Genomic DNA, 17,861 nt, shown 5'->3' with positions numbered 1-17,861 from the left:
CTTTGGTGTCAGAGCATAGGAAGCTGATACAAATAACATAATGTATTCATAGAAGAGCTGTCTCATCCCTTCTCTCCTTAGAGTCAGTAAATTGATGAGTTGCCAACCACAGACTGAGCCATATAGGATTATCTTGTCTTTATCTTATCTCATGGAGTTTTCTCACTTTATCCTCCTGATTTTGTTCCCCATCACACTGAGGGAGGGTGAGCGAGTGGCACTGTGGTGCTTGGCTGGGGTTAAACCACAACCACACCTCGTCCTTGATGTTCCCAGTTCAGTACATCAAGAGATGCTGTCCCCAACAGTGGTTTCACCCTGGGCCCACTAGAAACCTGTTCCCATACATTTGTGTACGTACTGTTTCGCTTCTGCCTTTGCATCTCTGGGTAGAAGCTTTCTTGCCCTAGTGTGCTTTCAATCTGTGGGAAAAAAAAAAAAAAGGTGAAGCTCTGAGACAATAACAAAGTGAAACTTCAGCTGCTGTTGTTGGCAAAAGAAATTAGTGAACAAATTACTGACATAGATATTTTTTTTCTCACTACTCTTGGCCTGACCTCTCCAACCTCCCACCCCATCTTCCACTTTAAACAGAAAATTTCTATCTTCCAAGAGGAAGCCCAGGACTGCTTGGATAACCTGGCACTCAGCCTTTGAATCCAGAAACTGGACTTTGGTCACCTTTTGCTTTCCTCTGCTCTGAGCTCCCACCTCTGCAGCAGCAGAGCCAGCCTGAGCAGGAGAGAAAGGGGATTGAAAAGCCTTGGCTCCAGCTCACTTGCTGGGTCATTCTGGGGCCATCAGTAACACACAGGTGACCATGGCAGGGGTAGCACCATTTCACTATGGCTGGGTTTACACAGGCTGCAGCCAACTGAGATTCAGAACATCTTATCTTTTTTTAAATTGTGCCCTAAAAATACATTGGCACCACCGTTAGCAAGAAAGACCAGGATGCAGGCAGGAAATTTGCAGCTTTGCCAGTTTTTTGGTTCCTATTGAAACCTTTATTTACAGAAAGGGTGAATAGCTTGGCAACTCTTGAGTTGTCTCTTTACATAAAGGAACCATCTGGTGTGTGATTAGAGCTGGGTTTTGTATCACAGCTGTGCTGGGGTGGGGATCCCAAGGAGTGCTGGCACTTTATGCACTGCTGGGATGGTACCTTCGTGTCAGAGGCTGGCTGCAGGAATTACAGAAAGTGGCCTGTGACCTCCAGGTTCAGACTCAGTGGTTTCCTTTTTCAGTTATTCTCCCAGACAACCAAAGGGTATTGCTAGGTTGCTAAATACTTCACATATTTCACACCATTAAGTAATGAGTCATCTGCAGGTTGTCCCATGACAGGCTGTCCTTAAAAAAAAAAAGGGGTGTTGCTTTTTTCATGAAAACTCCTAAGTGCTGAGATGAAGACAGATAAAATTGAAAACACAGATAAAATTAGATATTTAGCCAGTGTTAGACATCGGCTGAAGTGCAGATGGGGCTGCTGCAACCAGACATATCTTGGTTTGCCAAAGCAGGGGGTAGTTGTAGAAAGGGCTTAAGGAGTTCACACCTTTCTCATCACATTTCCTTTCCTTTTTTTTTTTCAGCTTTCTCAAAGAAGGAGGTTCTCCATTTGCTCACAATGGAGAAAATAAAAGAAATATTGTCTGGTCTAATACTAACTGGGATGACCAAGAGTTGGTAGATTTACCAGATTATATTTACTTCCATTTGGTTAGAACCTTGGTTTCTCTGTTGCTTGTTTGTCTTTTTTGTTAGGGAAAAATGTGCAGAAACTGTCTGGTAATAAACACATGTACAGGATGAAGCACAAAATGGCTTTCCATAATTCACACTGTTGCTGAAACAGAAAGGATGTGTGAGGATTATTGAAAAAGTGGGGAACTAAAGTAAAATCTCAGTTAATGTGCAACATCTAAACACAAATCACTCAGGAGCAGTGTTCTGGTCATGTGCACTTGTCCTGCTGTTGAGACAGTCCTGTCATACCTGCAAACATGTCACTTCTAGATATATTTGGTTCCTCTCTCCTAGGATGGGTGAATTCCATCCATGAGCAGTGCCCACGTATATGTTATGCAGACTTAGCTCCAGGGACAGCAACTGAAATCCCTTGCAGACCAACACAGTGAGAAACAAGATGTGTTTTGTTCAGTGCCTTCTGGAGAGACTTTAAACTGAGAAACATGAAGAGCCCAGTTTTGGATTTCTCCATCTCTTTTACGCACTCTGTGTTCAGATTCCCCCCAGTCTTATTCTAACTTCTTCCAAAGTTTTGTGGGTGTAAAGGAAGAACATCAGGGTGATACTAGCAGAGACCCAATGAAAACCAGTGGGGGTGAAGAAGGATACTCACTACATAGGAGAATGGATAGAAGTTTGAGCTCTGTGATATCTGGCAGCAGGCTGAGACCAGCAGGAACAGGCAGTGGAGACCTGTAGTGGTTGAGGACAGCATTTTGCCTGGTGACTTTGCTGTGCAGCCTGAAGTCAGCTGTACCTACTCAAAATAGGAGAAAGAAATTGTTTGAAGAAAGCAGAGTTCTGAGCAGATTCCTATCAGGGACAAGGGAGGTGCTGAAAATCTGCCATGAGAAAAGCTGACTTGGAACTTCAAATATCCCTCTTGGTGGTAATTGGGAAATGCACAGCCAGGAGATGAGGGAGCAATTAGGAATGTTGCTGCAAGTGAGGGCCTGTCCTGTTGCAGCAGGGAGAGCTCTGCTACCAGCTGTATCCCACTCTGAGAAGGTTGTAGCATCACCATGGGCTCAGGTACAGATGTCTGTGTGTTTGCTACCCCTTGGCTAGCAATGGACACAATGAAGAGTGGCATCTCCTGGAAATAATCTGTGTTATCTTGAGGTTTTAGCAAACTTCTCCATTAACTGCACTGAAGATAACAAATAAGTAAACTAGAATATAAGGGCCATGTCACAGAAGAATATAATGTGGTGTCTGAAATACACGCACCCCAGTAACATTTTCTACCTCGTTAATACCTGAGCTAATTTAGTCACACAGCAGACTGGATGGTGAAACATAAAGGGAGAGGTAAAACATTCATGGACCCTTATAACAAGTGCTGACACATTTATGCAACCAAGGGGAATAGAGAGAGGGAGGTGAAGAATACATAAATACATAAAATATATATTTTGGTGTGAATATGCCCTTTCTTGTTATTTCTAACAAAGCACTTTCTTAACTCCAGAATTAACAACTAACAGAGAGCTATAGAAAAGGCAGAACCCAAGAGGAATGTGAAAATCATTTTAAGTGCTGAGGAAAGACTCTAAGCATAGTACTGAACAGTGCCTGAGTGGATAACATCAGCCTGATTAAAATCATGAGCTTTTGTAAAATTACAATTTTTTTGCATTGAAAAGGCTGCTTATCCAAACTCAAGTTTTGCAAGGCAGTGGGTCACTAGGGGAAAACAGAAAAATCAGCACCTCCTGAGATCAGTGGCTGCTTATTGCAACCAACTGCTCAGAGCTGGTGCTCCCAGGCAGACTGGGGCTTTGCTGGCACTTTCCTGCTCAGACAAGTCCATGACAGAAAACAACAATATGAACATGATCTGTGGTCTTACCTCGTGAATTGGAAGAGGATGGCAAGGAGTTTATAGCCAAGCATGCACTTGATATCACCAAGGTGGATGCCCAGCAGGGATTTGTGACTTTTCTCACTTTTCTCTTTTCTTAGAGAGATTCATTTGGAGAGGGACTTCACCTGGATACTGACCTGGTTAAAAGATAGGAGGCAAAAGTAGGAATAAATTATTTTCTTTTCCAATACAGAGATGTCATCACCAGAGCTCTGCAGGAATGAGGTGTAAGCCTGTACCTTACTCTCTGCTCTCAAATGATGTTGAAAAGGCAGTGATCAGTGATGCAACACCATGGAAAATTTTACTTGGTTGAGACTAACAAAAGCAAAGTCTGCCTGTGAAGATCTGCATTGGAGTCACAGGAGACTCAGTGACTTCATCATGAAATTCGTAACTGATAAGTGTAAGGTAGAAAGAAATGATCATGACAGTATGTATTCTGTGATGGACTCTGAACTGACAATTACCACTCAGAAATGGGATCTGAAGAAAATGTCAGCTGAATTCTGAGATGCAATTAAAGAAGGAAAATTAATTTTAAGATATTTTAGGATAGTAATGGAGGGAAAAAACCCAAACTAAAACAAAAAACCCAAACCCTCCAAACAAATGTTAACAAACCAAAACCAGGAGTAAATCAAACAAAAATAAAATAAACAAACAAAGAAAAAAAACCCAAACCCCTCTTTTATTTAGACATCTGAGCTAACACAGTATAACTACCCTTACACTCCTATACAGAAATAACCAGAAAGAAGGTCATCACAGTGATTCAGAGTATCTTCCCACCTCACTCCAAAAATCAATTAAAATAAAAGGTTACAGGCTTTTAAAAATCCAATCAATGAATGGCTAACAGAATTGGGGGAAGAAAATGTGGAGACATTTTTTCAGCTTCCCGGGCATGTCTGTCACTATATCCAGAATTCTACAAAATAGACTATTTTCCTATTTTGAACACATCATCCACTTGTAACAAACTCAAGACTTCCATGGATCTGGCTTATCTCAAGATCATGATTGATTAAAGTGGATCATGAGGGAAGCATTGTAAGCTGTGACACAAGTCCCTGAGGTAGTGACATGACTTAATAATTGAAACACTAACTAAACAAAGGTTTCTGGTAGCTTTGTATATTCAGCATATTCTCACAACATATAGTAAAAAAACTTAATCTGCACAAAGAGTTTGTGTTACACAGGTAACAGGTTGATGAAACAGATAATAGAAAGGCAAAAGGGTCATTAAACAAAATTTATGATGAGAGTAAACAACATCTGGCACAGTTTTGCATTTATCTTTTGCCCGGCTCCCCAGCTTGCCTTCATATTCAAATGTTGTGGGTCAGCCTCTATTTTCAAACACATCTTTTGTGTGACTTTATGCAGCTGACAGCAAACACTCTGTTATCTGTGCATGTAAGACACCATATAGAGGACAACTAATGTAAATGAGAGCTGGGCTGCACTCAGGCTTTGGTAGCTATTTAAAGCTCCAAAACATCCCAAGCCAGTATCTAGTAAGTCAGAAAACCAACAAACAAGTTGCAAATGGGAAAAATATTAAATGTTCTTCTCAAGCAATGTGGCTGTTCCCCTTGTTCCTTGAATTTCTCAATGAACAAAGCATTGCTGTAAAAATTCTAGTGAGCAAATTCTCAAGTATCTGTCTGCCTTCAGTGGGCAAGGCACATGTGCAGACACATTCCTCATTTCTCATACAAACTGTCTCCTGGGAAACAATAAGTATCTTCAACTCATAAAACCCAGAGAGTTAAAGAAGTTCAGATTTGCTACGAAATGCTCATTCTCCACAGCACTCAGGCTGGAAAATATTGTTTAAAGTTAATTCTGAAATGCAGAAGATTCCTAGAGGTAAATAACAAGGTCTCATTTTAACCCAGGACACAGCGGAGATACACTACCTTCTTTTTAATTTTTCTCTAAACTTCTCTTCATGAATACTGCAAAATAATTACACCTTGTCTTGCAAATCCACCCAGCACAATAGTCACCATCACAAATGTTTTAGAAAATAAAGACAACACCCAGAGATTTAGTATGATTTACCTTTCTCAGGTGGTTCAAAGAGAAGATCTTCTAATTAGATTCTGCTTTCTACCATAGCCCAGTCAGCTCTCTCAAAGAGAAATTAAACCACAGGAACTTTTATAATTAGTTGAACAAGTTATTACTGCCCAGAAAAGAAGTTGCCTCTAGAGCCTGCACTCAAATTTTAAGTGTGAGGCTGAGCAGATATGCCACTGCAGAAAACCCACAAGGCATTTTAAGAGGAGATATTTCCTGATACCATTCATCAGGTTGTACTCATTATTTTCCCCTGCACTGATCTGAGTCCCTCAGTGCACTATCTGCTGATTTCTGGACTAACTTGTTCCGCTGCTGTTACTCACCTTCTTTGTTCTAACAAAAGAGGGTGTTGAGAACTGAAAGCAGCAAAATTATGTTTTGTAGCTATGGCAAAATGTCTGTGGGCTTTGACTTAAACTATAAGGGAGGAAACCCCTAAGATTTTCCTACCTGAGCTGGCAGCCTGCTCACTATGTGCTGGGCCTGGAAGGCTCTGTGGGGACACATTTATGCCCTTGGAGAAGCTGCACAGAGATGCAGACCTGTGGCTCTGATGGCTGTGGGAATTCCCAGAAATTAGGGGAAATTCTGGTGTGTTATGTATGTTTCTACATTGAGAAATATCTGGAGCCAAGAACACACAAACAGGGAACATCTGTCCAAGTAACAGTGGAACCTTTGTCCCTACAGTGTTTGATAACAGTTGGTTCATCAATGGTATTTGTTTCCACAGCAGTGTATGAGGCAGTGACTGACTGACCTCTGTGGAAACCCCTGGGACTAAGCTCATGTTGTGGGGGAATTATTTTAAACACTGATTAATTCAGGAGACAAGTTTGTTTCCTTTTCTGCAAACCTGCTCACCTGCTGCTCCCTGCAATGTGGTGAGTCAGACCTCAGCTGTTTGCAGCAGTTTTAAAGTGATTAAATTGGCATGTCTGATGCCCTTGTTACCCTTACAGCATGACTTTGTCTTCACTGCTGTGCTGGCATTGGTCTTGCCCACCCAAGCTGGTTCAGGAATCTGAACAAGAAGACCAAGGCTACATCTACAGCACTTAATCCACCACCTCTCTCTCTGCAGATTGGTTTTATTGATGGCCTTGTGGTGATGCCTTCCAGAGTCTTACTCAGTTTAACTCCCTGTCCCTGCAGAAAACTAAAGCAGCAATAAGGTGTCCACTTTCATCTGAGTCTGATCATCCTAGAGAAGGTCCTGGTTAGTGCCAGAGCCAGAGCAAGGAGAGGAGCAGCTAAGTGGCCCCAAGCAGGGAAGGGAGATGAACAAGGGCTGGCAGACAGGGCAGGAGGGTGAGGCAAGGAGGACCTCTTCCTTTCTGCCCTGGCAAGCTGCTCAACACGAGTTCATGGTCTATCTCTACAGAAAAAACTGATCATTTTCTCCCGAAGTTGCTCCCTTGGCTGACTGCTTGTAGGTCTGAATGAGCAGCAGTGCCAGTGCAGAGGCTGAGATGAAGAGGAGGCAAAATTGGTTTAGGCTGAGTTACCTGTGCCTGTGGTGGAGTCACACTTTCCACATTGCCAGGCCTTGACTGGAAAACTGGTCTGTGTTAAACCCACTTACCCCAAACACCCCTTTTTTTTCTTTGCTTTTGTAGGTTTGTTTGCTGGGATTTTTTTTTTTTTTGGGGGGAGGGGTTTGTTTGGTATTTGTTTTTGGTTTTTGTTTGTTTGTGGTTTGTTGGGGTTTTTGTTTGTTTGTTTAGGAGAAGGGGGATGGGGTTTGGGTGGTTTTTTTTAGTGTGGGTTTTTTTTTTTTTTGTTTTGTTTTGTTTTGGTTTTTTTGTTGTTGATTTTTTGTGTGCGTTTTTTGGAGATTTTAAGAAATACCATCCTGGGGTATGAGAATGGGAAAGAATGTCAGCAAGGCTGTCTTAAAACAGGGTTTCTGATCAAGGCTTATCATCAAACTGCAGCCTAAAGGTATGAGAAATCTTGGTTTACTTTGCAGGAGAATGTGAAAATTATACAATGTCAGAGCATTAAGTATGTAATCTACTTGGTATGTGAGCACAGGGGATGTCCTGATTGTCCTGATGTTTTTTCCTGTACTCATTCATCATGTAGTCTCATGTCACCAGAAACTGTGAACTTCCTGGATTCTAAAGTCTTAATGCCACAACATTTTTATTTAAACATTTGAGTCTGCAATTAGCCTTCCCAGGCTCAAGAAAGCAAGAGGTGTGCTAGAGGACACTTGCTCTGAGCTAGAAGTGCTCATCCAAACCAAGGCAGACCTACAGGTATTCTGTAATTCAGTAGAAATATGCTGTTGCAAAAGCATGTGAACACATTTCATCTGTCATGAAAGATGGACCAGGGTAAGGTTCCCACACAGCTGCACCCTGAGAAATGTTGTTCAAAAAGAAAGCAAATGTGGAAACAACTTAGAAATGAAGCTTTTGCAGCTCACTTGACTAACCCATCCTCATTCTAATCCTGGTCATTCACACTTCAGTCTCATCTCTAGACATTAATCTCAGCAATTTCTGTAATCAAACTCCACTGTCAATTGTATCCAAATGCAGAAAAAAGATTCCAGAACCTCTTAGAATCTGGATGCAGAATTCTTACACCATCTGATATTCTTGAGTCTGAATTTTGTGTGTTCAGACACCCAAAGATGCGTTCTTAACGTCAGGACAGAGTGAATCCCAAGCATATTGGAGATAATAGCTCATTTACTTTGAGATAACAGTTTTCGGGGTGAATCTGCCAATGCCTGGGGCTTCATTTATTATCTCTATCACATTATTTTAGATAGTTTTGCCTACCTCAGTCTTGCAGAAATTATTCTGGAGGGAGTCCTAAGAAATTGCAACCTAAATTCACTCACTGAAATGATGTTGAAATATTATTAATTTTTTAGCAAATATTTTTAATTGGAGACATGGGAGGTAACAGAAGTGCACTGTGTGATCTGTTGATGTTTTGGCTGGAGCCCTGTGTCCGGATATTGCTGTATTGGAGAGCATCCAAAGGAGAACCATGGGAATGCTAAGACAAGAGCATTGTATAACCTCAATGACAAGAGCCATAATCTCGTGAACAGGCTGAAGGTTGTTCAGATTAGATAGGACAAGGCTCAGGTATGCACACAATAACAGTTTGTCCCTTGAAAAAGGACTGACATGGATGTTCACAGTGATGGCTGGCTAAAGTCACACAATCTGAAGCAAAAGTAAATATGCTGGCGATTATGAAAAATACATCATTGTAACATTTAGAAGCACAAAATTAGGCTACCCAGGGTGGCTGCAAAGTTTCCTTCAGTAGAGGTTTTTAAGAACAGGTTATGCAATTGCTGACATGGAGGAGAGGCTTTGATTCTGCTTCCATATGAGCTTGTGGCAGTGGGGTGATGGGTAGATTGTTTGCTGATCTCTTCCAATAACCTGTGTATCTCTACACTTCTTTAACTTCTGCAATGAATGAACTCAAAGAGATTCAGAGGAGATGTGCAAGAGCACAGATCTGTGTTCTCAGAGCTGTGTTTGGACTGACCAGGGCAATGATTGTTCCCCTGTGCATGGCACTGGTGAGATATCAAAAATCTTGTGTTCTGTTTGGGGCCTCTCATGACAGGAAGGCCACTGAGGTGCTGGAGCATGTCCGGAGAAGGACCACAGAGCTGGGGAAGGGTCTGGACCACAAGTCTGGTGAGAAGCAGCTGAGGGAGCTGGGTGGGCTCAGCCTGGAGAAAAGGAGGCTCAGGGAGGACCTTCTCACCCTCTACAACTCCCTGACAGGAAGGTGAAGCCTGGTGGAGGTCGGGCTCTGCTCCCAAGTAACAAACAACAGAACAAGAGGAAATGGCCTCAAATTGCTCCAGGGGAGGTTTAGATCAGACATTAAAAAAAATTATTCAAGGAAAGGGTGGTCAAACAGTGGAGAAGGCTGCCCAGGGCAGTCTTGGAGTCAGCATCCCTGGAGGTATTTAAAAGATGCGTACATGTGGACTTGAGGGACGTGTTTTAGTGGTAGATTAGCAGTGTTGGCTTAATGGTTAGACTTATGACCTTAGAGTTCTTTTCCAATCTGTGATTCTACCTTAGACAGGTTTATTGACCTTTGAGCACAATATTCTCACAGAAGAACAGAGGAGGTAAACTGTACCTACAGCCTTATCAAGGGTTTCACCAAAACAATATTTCCTGAGGAGGGCTATGGTTCACACCTTTTTCTACATCAGCTCATGTTTTCCATCCTTGTTTGTGCAGTATTTATCTTTCCTTTTGACCTATGATTATGACTTTAGATTCCTCTAGTCCTCTGTCAGCCTTCCCATGATTTGTTGATGACCTTTTTACATAGCCAAATAATCTACATGGAAAATGAAAATAATTTCGATCCAGCAGATCAGGCTCAAATCATACCACGACCATGCAGGACTTCCTGCAAGGAGAGAACAACTCTCTAGGACTCATATTTGCAGGGCACAGTAGCTGAAATAGCAACCATTTAGCTGTATGACTGAGAGCAGTGAACACTGCCCAGCTGAATGTCCAAATGATCACATTCTCCAGGCATTCCTAATACTATGAGAACAGCCAAAAGAAGTTTCTGTGAGCATTTTTAACACATTCTGGATGGTGCCAACCAGCCCTGTAATGTTTTCCTAGCCCTTCTGGCACAGTTCACAGTTGGACTTACTGCTTGTCACTGGAGAACAACAATCTGCCAGATTAGTGAGGGCATTCTTGCATGAATAAGCATCAACGGCCACAGTTACTGGCTAAGCATTATCTCAGGAAAGGGAAAAGGTGAGAAACAGCCTGGCACATTTGCAGAGGTATGAACACTGTCCTGGTTGCTGACCAGCTGTACAGCTGACCCCTCTAGGCAGGTACCACACCAAGGCTGGACCTCTGGCCAGCCTGTCCCATGGGGCTGGGTGACAATACACCTGAACTTACAGCCACATCACTGTGTCAGGACAGAAAGGGCATCTTTGGCAGGGAGGTGATGTCCACAGGATTCTTGGGGATGGTCCTGTGCACAGCCAGGAGCTGGACTCAAAGATCCTTGTGAGTCCCTCACAACTCAGCCTATACTGTGATTCTAGCTCATGGCTTCTGTGGCCTTGGCAGTGTAGCATGATACAGACACTGGGTTCTACCACAGCCAGAAATAAGATGCTGTTAGGATTCTGTATAATCCCTTGCAGCAGGGCTGCTTCTACATTCTCTCAGACCTGTGGTTCCTTACTTGGGTTCCTTAGCTCAGGTAACCTCTGTTCACTCAGAGGGACCTGGCCTATTCCACCTTATCCTTCTGTCTGACTCACCAACTATGTCTCTTACAGTCAGACACATTTGTAAGCCTTTCTTATCCTGCCAGTCATGTCTTTTTTCTAGAATCTTTCTGACAACATTTCTCATTTGATGTTAAAACTTAATGAAAAGAAGATTTCCTGATTCTGGATGCATCTTAAGCACATTGTCCAGCTCCTAAGCTCCCCAGTACAAGAGAGACACATTGAAGCAAGCCTAGCAAAGGGCCATGGGGATGATTAAGAAGTTGGAGCATCTGTCATACCTGGAGAGGCTGAGAGAACTGCTTAGCCTGGAAAAGGAAAGGCACAGGGGGATCATGTCAATGTCTAAAAATAACCAATGAGGGGACCTAAAGATACATCCACCCTGGAGTGGCTTCTTTGGTTAGGGGTTATAAACGCAGAAGTGGAAACAAGCAGTTCTGTTTAGAAGACACAGAGTTATCCTTCCCTGTGCAGCCATCCCACATACAAGTATTTCATTCCTGTTGGCTGTAACCTTTCTACATGCTGTGTCTGGGAAAGCTGCCCCTCTTGCACCAAAATGGAGATGAATACACCTTTGGCATCATCAGGAAGAAGAAAACAAACAACCTTGCAGGTACAACACATCTTCAACCAGCAGTTCTTTGTGAGGTGGATATTGGTCCACAGCCTCAGATCTTGGCCCTCTGCTCTGGCTGTGAGACATGTCCTGGGTCACTGAGGCCAAGAGCTCCTTGTGTAGTCGGGCAGGCACATTCTGCTTTAAAGCCTCATTGTAAAAGCCCTCAACTCTGTGCTTTTTACTCCTTTTTTTCCACACTAGGAGACCATTCTCCATCCTTTCTAATGGGCTCTGGTAGCTTAATGTCATAAACAGATTTGCCTCTGGTTGGATCCAAGGATTCTCTAGCCCAGTTGGTTCTTTTCCAACAAGGGCTATAGCATGGGCCCTTGGGAAGAGTTTTACAAAATGACGTAAATTTTCAGCAGCTCATCTTCAGAAAACTCTTTCCACTTCTGGCTATCAGAGCCACATGGATTTCTGGAGGCAAAGGCAGGTTGTTGGTGTTTAACAGCCCTAATGGTCTATTAATCTGACTCAAAGTAAATGACAGGAAAACCTAGGAGAGTGTGCAGAATATGTAATTTACAGGAGCAAGGAGGTCTGAATTCCTTTGCTTGCTTTGAATCTACCACTCATTAGGGTCAAGTTTGATCCTTAATTGTCAAACTAGATAGTGCAAAATTTCCATGGCCTCATATCCTGTACATCACTTTTACATTCTGCATCAGCTGTTGAGGATGAAGAGTCCTATGCCATTTTAGCACAGCAGTCCTCCTGCCTCTTTGGTACTTGTTCTACATGTTTCCACTTTGGCTGTATTTTTTTTTTTTTTTTTTTTTTTTTTTTGTAACATAGTTAAGCTCAGTTACCCCCATGCCAGCATTTCCCTGTGGCTTAAACAACTCTGCCTCCCTCTAGGTATTTTGGATGAGGCCTATGGTGCTGTGAGATCTGTGGAGGTGAGGGATGCCTGGAGAGAGGAAGCAGGAGCTGCTACAGGTTAGAAGGTGCAAAGGGAGAGATCTGCAGCTGGCACAGGACAGTTTGGCACAGTTTGGCTCCATGGCTGCCCAGTAGTCTGTAGCAGCTAAACCTGAGTTACCATTTGCAAACAACTATGGAATATTTTCCCAGAGTCTTGAACTCTGGGGCTAAAGCCTTGTTTTCAGTGCCTGTCCAGTTTGTTATTCCTCAGCCACAACAGAAGAGCTTTCCTTTCTCTGCATAAAGCATGACCTTTGGGTAGTGCGTAATAAGTTGGATGATCAGACAATGTTTGTTTCAGACAGAAAACACACAATGACTTTAAGAAACACACACCCAGGCACAACAATATTTCATGGGAGAGTTGGCTGAAAGGGAAAGGGGGGACAAGGGAAGTTGCACTGACCTTAGATAACACATCTGAATGAGAACAAAAATAAAATAAACAGAAATTAATCAAGGACACAAAACTGAACTGCTTCGTGATAAGGATTCAAACAGGCAATAAACAAGCTGTTGCATGCTTTTTTTGTGATGTTTGTGGAACTGTGTTATTCCAGCTCTGTGCCTAGTATGGTGGAGGGGGATGAGTTTGATGGGATGCTCAAGGATCTCTCAGACATGAGCAGAGGTTTTGTTTTCTACAGGAATAGAGAGATAATTCTTATTTTTGTTGGTTTTGCGCAAACAGATGTCATGGCACTAATAAGTAAAGGAATTAATTTCCCCATGCTACATGGCACATTAATATCCCAGACTGAAAACAGTGATAGCTGCAAGCAAAATGAAATGGCATTTAAGTCAGCACTTGACTGGAGAAAGAAATCCCTGCCCAATTCTTGTCTTCTTCCTGGCAGTTTTTTCTCACTTCCACTCAGGTTTTTCTCTAGTCCAGCTAAGGCCTCCTCCTTGACCTTCATGTTAGATTTGTAGAGAAGAAATAGAGCAAAAAGAAAAAAAAGTGCTAGTCAATTAATTCCACCCTCCTATTTCAGCCCTTTGTATGCAACTGGGTACCATGTGTTTGGAAGGACTGTGGAAAAGCACACACCAGCTCACCTCTGATGACTGGGATGGAAGAGGGAATGCACCCATGAACCTTCTCTTCTCCTTGTGCTTTTTGGAGCATCTGCAGTGCACTGCAGGCCTAATTCACAGTGAGAAGTAGCACAAGACAACACGATATTTGAAGCTCAGCACTGTGGGAGTACTGGAGAAGAAGGAACTTGTCAGGTACTCCCATGTCAATGTAGTGAAGAGTGAGGTCTAACAATATCCGTTGCAGTGGAATTTCCATGGGCTGCAGTGAGTTTTGGATTGGGTCCCTGAGTCAGGCCAGACATGGGTTACTTCTATAGACTAAAGTACTAGAAAGTCTGATGACTGCATGCTTCCTGCTCATTTCATTTTATTAACCTCTTGATTTCTTTCCTGTTATTACTGCAGCTGGCTGTGTAGGAAACTCCTGTAAGCTGTGTAGGTATCAGCCTTTTGGAATTTGTACAATTGTGCTCTGGACAAAGGTGTTTTCTGTCTGAGGGCCTGACTTGTCACACCTAGCAACAAAAAGATGGAAGTACAAAATAGCACCCACCTTTTGCACATAGAATCATATAAATGGAGGGAAATCCCTCAAACCAGTAAAGGTAGGTCTCTGTTGTCCATATCTCTTAATTGCCTTTCTCTTATGATAAAGCCTGAGAGAAAAAAAAGTTTCTATTTTGTTTCACTGATTTTACTTCCAGCCTTACTAGTTTTTGTACTGATCTGTCTTCCAGATAGGAGAACTCAGAAAGGCTAAATAGTGCTACCATTTAACTTCTTAGAAGGCTGCACCTGTCTATAATATTTTCAAAGTTATCAGAACTCATACTTTCATCATTGGCACCAGGTGTGAGATTAAGCCACAGTATCATCAACACAGGTGGGACTAGTTTGTTTTATTAGTGTTCAGAAGACTTTAATGAACAGTGGACTTTAGACATGCATATCTTCAGACTGAGATCAGGGATGATCCAGACTTGTGAACCCCTGTGGTGCTTGTGGGGCTCACATGGCATGAAAATAAAACAATGCAAAGACAAATTAAACCTGAAGGCAGGTTTGCCCATGAGATACAGCACCAAGAAATGGCATTTCTCCAGCCACAGGGTGCCTTTGGAGAGCTTAAACAAGCACCTGCCATGAGATGTAGAGCCTGAGTAGATGAACTGCTGAGGTCTCTTTCTGCCTAGTTGTAGGAGGCTTAGTCCATGGTTACCACGTTCCCTGTCTCAGCCAGTGCTAATGCCAAGACTCACAGGAATACTTCAAAGAACAGCATTTGTCAGGGGCTGTTCCCAGTCAGCAGCACAGCCTGAGCTCCTTGTTTAGGGAGAAAAAGAGAGTTCAGGCCCATGGAGGTGAGCCATGCCCTGACTGATGGCCTCAGGGTTGGCACACCCTGCCCTGCTGCTGTGACACTGCTTCTCCCAATTCTAGCACAGCCTAAAATAAAAATGCACATTTCAAGAACAGGAAGGTTCTCCTGCTCCCTTCCAGCTCCCCCATCCCCCAGCTCAATGGGATGAAGTTGGTGCTGATCTTCGGTTGCCTCTCCCACAAGAAGTTTTCGGAGGTTTGTGTTTCTCTCTGCTGACTCTGCAGGCAATCTAGGCTTTACTTCAGTAGGAACTTCCTCTGCTTCAGCACCCTCAAAAGCACCTGCACTTACATTAGGGACAAGGGAAGCTTCCATTAGCTGCTGTCAGATAGATTAAGCATTTGCAAAGTATGATGCTGGAAGTGCTGGAAGAACCATTGCAAGGCTGTCCAGAAACAAGGTGCTCAGGAAAAGAGCAGGCAGCTTTTAGAGCAGATTCTCAATAGTAACAGAGAACATCTCCCCTAAAAGTACAGGCTGAGAGATCTGATGCTGTTTAGCCATGAGAAGAGAAGACTCCAGGGAGGCTTTTGAGCTCCTTCCAGTACCTAAAGGGCCTACAAAAGGGCTGGAGTGACAGGACAAGGGGGGGATGGCTTTAAACTATCAGAGGACATGTTTAGATTAATTATTAAGAAGAAATTCTTCCCTGTGAGGGTAATGCCCTGGCACAGGCTGACTGGAGAAACTGTGGCTGCCCAGTCCCTGGAAATGTCCAAGACCAGGCTGGATGGGGCTTGGAACAACCTGGTTTAGTGGAAGGTGTCTCTGCCCATGGAAAGGGCTGGAATGAGATGAGCTTTAACATCCTTTCCAACCCAAAGCAGTCTGTGATTCTATGATTTTATGTGCAGTGTGTCCTAAGTGCAATAAGGGACAGTGTTTATGAACAACAGTTGAACCTTTTAAGCCAAAGACTTGAAGCAGGATGGATAACCAGAGGAAGGAAGGAAGTGCCATCAGTCCTGTTAAATTGCCAGAGACACTTGAGGCATGCACAGGCTCATCCGGGATCTCAGGCCTAAGATCAGCCAACACAAATTTTAGGGACAATGTGCAGGAACTTAAAGAATTTCTCTCTCAAGGAGGCACAGTCAAACAATTTCAGGAGCAAGGGGCATTCTGTGAATAGCCTGTCATAAGGCACGTAGGGACATCTGTGGAATGAAGATGGGTTTCACACACTCCATTTAATGGCCATGGAAGGCCAAGCCTGTGCTCACAGGATTGAGCCAAAGCAGGAACTCTAGTAGAGCTTTTCCTCTGTGCATGAACAATTGGGGGAAGCTCTGTCGTTTTGAGGAATTTCCGAAGACAGTAAATTACATACTTGATCACAGCTCTATTATGTTTTGAGGGAAGGCATTTGGAAATTAATATTTCATATTAAGATTTAAATAGGGCATGCATACAGCTCTGATGCTCACAAGCACCCTCAAACCTGGCTACCACAGCATTCTCCATGCTATTGAGGTGAGTTTAAGCAGACCCTGGGTTGGCAGCAGCCAACCTTGTAAGCAGACTCTGGCTGTCTGTGTGCCTCAGCTCTCTGCTGCCAAGCAAGGATGGCATTTGCTGTCTGCTATAGAGACCCTGGGACAGGAAAAACCCATCAGTGACTGCACTAATGATCTGATAAAGTAAACTTTGTGGAAGTACCTAGATGGCAAATGACATGTGGCTCCCTTTTCATCCAGAAAGAAGGAATTCAATGCCAGGAGAAGGATATTAGATGACCTTTGAGGTCTTCCTGAAACAAGTATTACTTTGTGTAAATCAGCCAATGGAGATGACACAAGGGACTTTAAAGGTTCTTTTCCTGACCTGGGAAAAAAGCTTCTATTTATTCAAAAGTGGTCCATTGGAAGGTGTCTAAAGGATGGGCTACATATCCTGTTGTTGCAGGCTAACCCTGGTCTGAAGCTAAACACCCACACAGGCACTCTTTTACTGCCCATCTGTCAGAGGGGTGGAGGAGAGAATAGGATGAGAAAAAATATGAAAACTAGTGGATTGAGATAAATAAAGGTTAATAGGGAAAGAAAGAGGAAAGAAAAAAAAAAAAAAAAAGTGATGTGAAGGCAATCCTTCAGTTCCTCCCACAAGCAGATAGATGTGTATCCAGAAAATGTCCAAGCAATGGCAGGTATGGAAGACAGCTCTGACTTTCACCACTACTTTTTTTCTTGCTGAACATGATGCTTTGTGATTTGAAACATCCTTTCTGTGAATTCAAGTCTGCTTTCCCGGTTGTAATCCCTCCCAACCCTCATCCCACTTACTACAGAGTCAGTGGGAAGAAAGGAAAAGCCTTGATGTGCGGCAAGCACTGCTCAGCAATAGCCAAAACATTGGTGTCAACACTGTTTCAGCCACAAATCCAAAAAAAGCATTTTATGAGGAAAGTTAATTCAATCCCAGCACACCCATATTGTTTGGATTGCTCAGATGGGAATTATGATGGAGTGGGGAGGGTTTTGGGGCAGAATTCATTGCAGGCTTCCATGGGAATAAAATAAAGTTTGTAGAAAAGATATAAACTGTGTGTAGACATGGTGGATTAAGGCTACAACACCCATGTCATGTCATGGGATGGCTGTGAGAGGGAAACTTCTTCCAGGCCACCATCAACAGCAGATAAAACCTTGGAATAGGCTGCAAAAGTAGTCAAAAACTCCTTAGCAAAGTCCACTGGTGCCGCATTATAACATACAAATATAGCAGTGTAATTAGTAGACAACCTGCTGCACTGAATTATCTGCTCTGCAGGAGCTAATAGTTTCTAAAAAAAAAAACAACTGAACAAACAAGGAATCAATCATTCATTCATCAGAGAGAAGCAAGCCATTGCAAATATTTTGCTATCTCTTTCCCATTTTACCTGTTCCTTCACACC

The 17,861-nt window shown here is 42.9% G+C and overlaps 1 protein-coding gene across 2 annotated transcripts in view; it reads right to left on the bottom strand.

The window, feature by feature from the left end:
• ADGRF5 (adhesion G protein-coupled receptor F5) overlaps positions 1-17,861 on the bottom strand; it is a 47,069-nt gene that overhangs the window by 20,605 nt on the left and 8,603 nt on the right. For both annotated transcript variants that reach the window (XM_021529759.2, XM_021529758.2), the window contains exons 2-4: positions 3,605-3,756; positions 2,366-2,509; positions 362-422 (exon numbers count right to left, since the gene is read on the bottom strand). In XM_021529759.2, coding sequence (XP_021385434.2) covers positions 362-422; positions 2,366-2,467 — 163 coding nt within the window. In that variant the 5' untranslated portion in view covers positions 2,468-2,509; positions 3,605-3,756. The remainder of the gene's footprint in view (positions 1-361; positions 423-2,365; positions 2,510-3,604; positions 3,757-17,861) is intronic.

Source organism: Lonchura striata, chromosome 3 (assembly GCF_046129695.1).
Source record: "Lonchura striata isolate bLonStr1 chromosome 3, bLonStr1.mat, whole genome shotgun sequence".
Classification (NCBI taxonomy): Eukaryota; Metazoa; Chordata; class Aves; order Passeriformes; family Estrildidae; genus Lonchura; species Lonchura striata.
This window is presented reverse-complemented; position numbering and strand designations above follow the sequence as displayed.